The following is a 4,722-nucleotide window of genomic DNA, read 5'->3' on the forward strand; positions in this document are numbered from 1 at the left end:
CCGATGCCGGGAGGAGCACTGGCAGCTCCTGGCCGAGGAGCGTGTGGAGCGGCTGTAAGTTTCTCTTGCTGGTTTTAGTTGCTTGGTGCTCCAGCTGACCCTCCTGGGACCTGGGTTGGAGACTGACAGCCCTGAGGGGCTCATCATGGTGTGAATTCCCCTCCTCAGATCTCTTATAGATCTTAATGTGGAGACATGTGGCCTTTACCACCTTGGAGTTATGACTGTCTTCATGGTTTACAGATGGGAAAATTGAGGCACACGGGGTGGCAGCTTTTGTGTCCCCAGATCAAACCCATGGCAGAATCTGAGTCCTGCCTCCAAGACTTTGTCTGTACTTAACTTTCTCCGCTGCTGCAAATTCAGACACCGACTGCCACTGCAAAGCTGCTGGCATGCATGCCTACCCATGCACTTCTGACAGCTCCCCATGGCTGCACTGAGCAGCTGTGTTGTTGCCAGAGGTCAGAGTTCGCTCTGGGGCACTGATGAAGGGGCCACGGTGGGCAGCACAGGGCACAGAAATGTCTGCACAGACCTTCTGCCAGCAGTTGGATGGCAGCAGAAGTCTTCTTCAGAACCCGCCAAGGTGTAGCGGCTTTAAGGCCAGTTTATGGAAATGGGAGTCTCTTCCCTTGCTTGCTCCAGGGGCCTTAAGGCTAAGGGCAAGCAAAACTCGGGGGCATCCGAATCCCAAGCCCACAGGCTTGGGCCTGCAAGTAGGATGCCAACCAAAGGATTTGAAAACATCTGAAGCCCCAGGTGTGGGTGGAGGATGTTTGCTGGTAGTAGGGCCACTTATGGTTCTGGACTCTTGGATTTGGAAGTCGTTTTGGCTAATTTGGCCTCGGATACTAATTAGAAAAAAAAAAAAAAAAGTCTTCCCTCAGCAGACATGACTAAGTCTGGCAGTGAAAGGGAGTGTTCTGCTGCAGAGAAGTTTTGGGGGTGGATGCACTCCCCATTTATCCAGCAGACCTTTTTCATGTACCCTAGGCGCCGTGTCATTTGCCTCAACCACTGACAGGCATTTCCATTGGGGTCTGCACTCTGGTTAAGTTGTCCACTGTTCCCTTCGCACAGTTCATTGCACAGTTGTGAAGTGCCCCTGATAAATGCATGTGCTTTACATTGTATGTTACAGACAGCATTGGGGGGATAGCAACAAGAGCTGCAGGACATTTCTATATGTTATACTAGTGGGGGGCAGTCCTTTTGGCAGGTGTGCCACAAATTAGCCCTACACCCTCCCCAAGTGCTACTCTGATCCCCTTCCCCTACCCGATCTGCTGCTCTGCTTTCTGCTCCCAACCCTCTGCTCCCTGCTTCATCTACTGCTTTCTTCTTCCTTCCCTGTGCTCCCGGCCCAATTTGTTGCTCTGCTTTCTGCTCCCTTCCCTATCTGCTGCTGTGCTGCCTGTTGCTTCCCCAATCTGCCACATGATGCTCATAGAGACTGCCTGTGCCATATGTGGTACCCACGCAGCAGGTTGGCCACCCTTGTGTTACACCGTGAGTCCAGTTGGGTAGCTTTTCTTCATCAGGCTCTTACAATCAGGGAGCAGTATGGGGAGTTTGCAGCCTCCTACACAGCTGCCTTCCCATCCCTTGCTAGGGAGCAGGGTGTTCCAAACTGTTATATTAGGAATGATGTCTGTTGTGCTATTATGTCTTAACCTTCTTAGGGGAAGTTTGGTAAAAGCTGAATGGAAGCCAAATGAAGGCCTTGTGGAACTGAAATCCCCGGCAGTAAGTAATGTCATTGCAATTGGTTGATGCTGTTGCCTTCTACTGACAACAGCGGCCTGTTTTTTTTCTCTCTCTCTCCTTTTAAATTTCCTTCTCAATATGGGAAGGAGCCTGCGTGGGGAAAAGAGGTAGCAAAAACACGTCATGGATTTGTCTTTCTGTTCGCAGGGGAAGTTCTGGCACACGATGGGGTTCACAGATCATGGCAAACAGTGCCTGCTACCAGAGGAAGCCCTCTATCTACTAGAGTGTGTGAGTAGGATGCCCAGGCATGGGACCAGTGAGCTCTTTCTGAATAACACTGTTGCAGGAGTGATAGTAGCTGGGCAGTGAAATGGATCCTTTATCTTTGCCACTGGCTCCAAAACCTCCGCTCATCTAGCAGACTGTGTGAGCCAGTTCCTATTCTGCCTGTTACACATCTAAGTGGTATGTAAGTATTTAAGTACACTACTATTCCACCATGCTTGAGTCACTTAACAAATATTATTTTAATTCATCTTAACTTTAATTATGCCAAGACACCAAAGTGAACAAAGAGAAGGGCGAGGTCTCCTCCACCCTTTGTGCTAACCTTTCTTCAGAGGCTCAAGTAGGGTGGAGTAGGATTTTGTTCAGATGCCTCAGTACCAGTTGCATGGCTGCTTGGTGGAATAAGATTGGGCCCTATGCACTTTGGGACCTTGTCTGAAACCCTCTGTATGTTTGTTGGTCCTTTCCACTCTCTTACCAACCGATCCTTTGAGGAAGGTTCAGTTCGAGACACCATCTCTCTGTGTGTGGAGAAAGGTAATTAGCAGTGTTAGTGTGAAAGCAGGCAGAAGGCAGGGCATGGTGGCACCTTAGAAACTAACTAGTTGTATGTCAGTGGTGAGACAGCACATTGGCTTTAGATCACTGGTTCAAAGAAGGGCTGTGGTCCTAGTGCTTTCCAGCTGTTCCCTTCTTTTCAGTGCCCAATGAAACATGTCTGTCATCACTACAGGTCTCACTCTTGCTTCAGGCAAGTACAGGATAAATGCATGGTGATCCCAGTTAAGGCATGGTTGGCTTTCTGTGATTTAGGAGTGTAGGTCTTGCCACTGAAAAGTGATTTCAGCTCAGTAGTGATCCAAGTCTAAAGGCCAGCTCGTTTTGTCTTAGCAAACTTTGCTGGATTCGAGGCAGGAGACAGTGTCATTTGAACCTTGAATTCAGGGGGTTTTCTCTGCCAACAGAGGTTTGCCAGGCATCAGGTCATAAGTGGCTTGACTTTAAAACAAATTTGGGCACAGAATCACAAGGGTAAGAGAATGAAAGAGCCTGGAAGAAAAGATTAGAAGCTTGGCTTGAAACCTGTGGCTGAGCAGGCCCCAGCATTAGAGAGGGACTGAACGCGAGGGAAGCTGAGTGCCCATCACTTGCCCAGAAGTTGTGGGGGGAGGGGATGGTTAGAGGTGCTCAGCATTGAAGAAGTTTGACCATGTAGCAAAGTGCAGAGGCTGGTGGGAAGGCTGAGCCTGGTCAGTTTTGCTGCCATTCTGAGCGCTTCTGTCACACCCAAGGCAGGGAGGTGGCATTGCCACACTCTGTGAAACAAACAGATATAAAAAATGTGAAGCAGAGAAGTTATGTTCCCTTATTGTGAGAGGCCCCAGGATGAGGTTTCTGAGTCATACACCCGCAGGGTGCTAAGATCAGCTGTTGAGACCAGAAGGAGGGACTAGGTGTGAATCTGTAGAACTGGTTTCCTGTAGTTCCTAATCCCCAGGCTTTTGTTTTCCAGGGCTCTATTCAGCTCTTTTACAGAAACCTGCCCTTGTCCATTCAGGAAGCCTATGAGACCCTGCTGTCCCAGAGTACTGTGAGCCTGCTGCAGTACCAGGTGTGCCGCATGGATCTGACTCCACCTGAGACTGGTGTGAGGGGAAGGGTGGGGGGCAGGAGCACAGCCAACACCTGCACACAGCTCCCATACACCCACTTTCAAATGGAGGGGCTCCTATCTTCCCTTTCATTGTCCCCTTGCTCTCATTCTTTGCCTTGGGTCTTTCCTGTGATCATACAGTGCTTTACTCTGTGCACAGAGAAGCAGAAGCTAGACTTCATTAACAGGATCACAGTTACTTCTGCGCTGTGCTTCTCCTGCCGAAGAGGCGTGAGATGCAGGTACAGTCACTGGGGCGCAGTGTGCTACAGGCACAAAAGGCAAAGCAAGGCAAAAGGCAGTAGCAGAAGCAAAGAAGGAACTATGCAGCTCCTCAGGGAGCAGCAGAATGGAAGTGACAAGACTGGCATCTGTTTTTGCTTCTGCTGCTGGTTCCTTCCTGTTGCTAGGCCCACTAGGTGCAGTGGCAACGCAGGTTCTCCTGTCATTTCTGAAACATGGGGTGTCACAGGCAACCCCATGACTTCCATGCTCCCCCACTAGATTTTTCCATCCTGAGCATTCAAGTTTGCAGTAGAGACAACCTGTATAAATCCCCTTCCCTTCCCTTTGCAGGCTCAGGTGTGGTGAACTTTCTACCACCCTGTCACCAGGGGGCAAGAGGCATTTCATGGGCATTCATGCCAGTCTGTTTCTGCATGGGGATGAGCACTTAGTGAGACCTACAGGCTCAGCATTAGCTAGGCCACGCAGTCCAACACAGGCTTTTTAAAATGGTCTTTTTCAAACCAAGCAGTGTTGCAGCCACATTCTTTGTTCCTTAATGCAGTGGGGACTGGAAAACAATGGACCGGAAGTGACCACGGACTGGCAAACTATGGACCAGCATACTGCAGACTGGAAGTGACCAGCATACTGCAGACCAGCAGCCAACCCTTTTTTATACTGCGGACTGGTTGGTTGCCAGTCCGCAGTATGCCGGTCACTTCCGGACTTCTGGTCTGGCAGCCAACCCTCCTATGGGCTGGCAGCCAACCCTTCACGGCCTGGTACCGGACTGTGGCCTGGGGGTTGGGAACCTCTGCCTTAATGAACTGGCTGTTGTT

General features: G+C 50.1%; 1 protein-coding gene across 1 annotated transcript in view; it reads left to right on the plus strand.

Annotated features, from left to right (window-relative positions):
- Positions 1-4,722, plus strand: part of TSEN54 (tRNA splicing endonuclease subunit 54) — a 15,173-nt gene that overhangs the window by 951 nt on the left and 9,500 nt on the right. The window contains 4 exon segments of the mRNA XM_006018266.3: positions 1-54; positions 1,686-1,749; positions 1,918-2,001; positions 3,515-3,613. The exon segment at positions 1-54 is cut by the window's left edge and continues 35 nt beyond it. Coding sequence (XP_006018328.2) covers positions 1-54; positions 1,686-1,749; positions 1,918-2,001; positions 3,515-3,613 — 301 coding nt within the window.

The sequence above is a fragment of the Alligator sinensis genome, unplaced genomic scaffold (genome assembly GCF_000455745.1).
Source record: "Alligator sinensis unplaced genomic scaffold, ASM45574v1 scaffold400_1, whole genome shotgun sequence".
NCBI lineage: Eukaryota > Metazoa > Chordata > Crocodylia > Alligatoridae > Alligator > Alligator sinensis.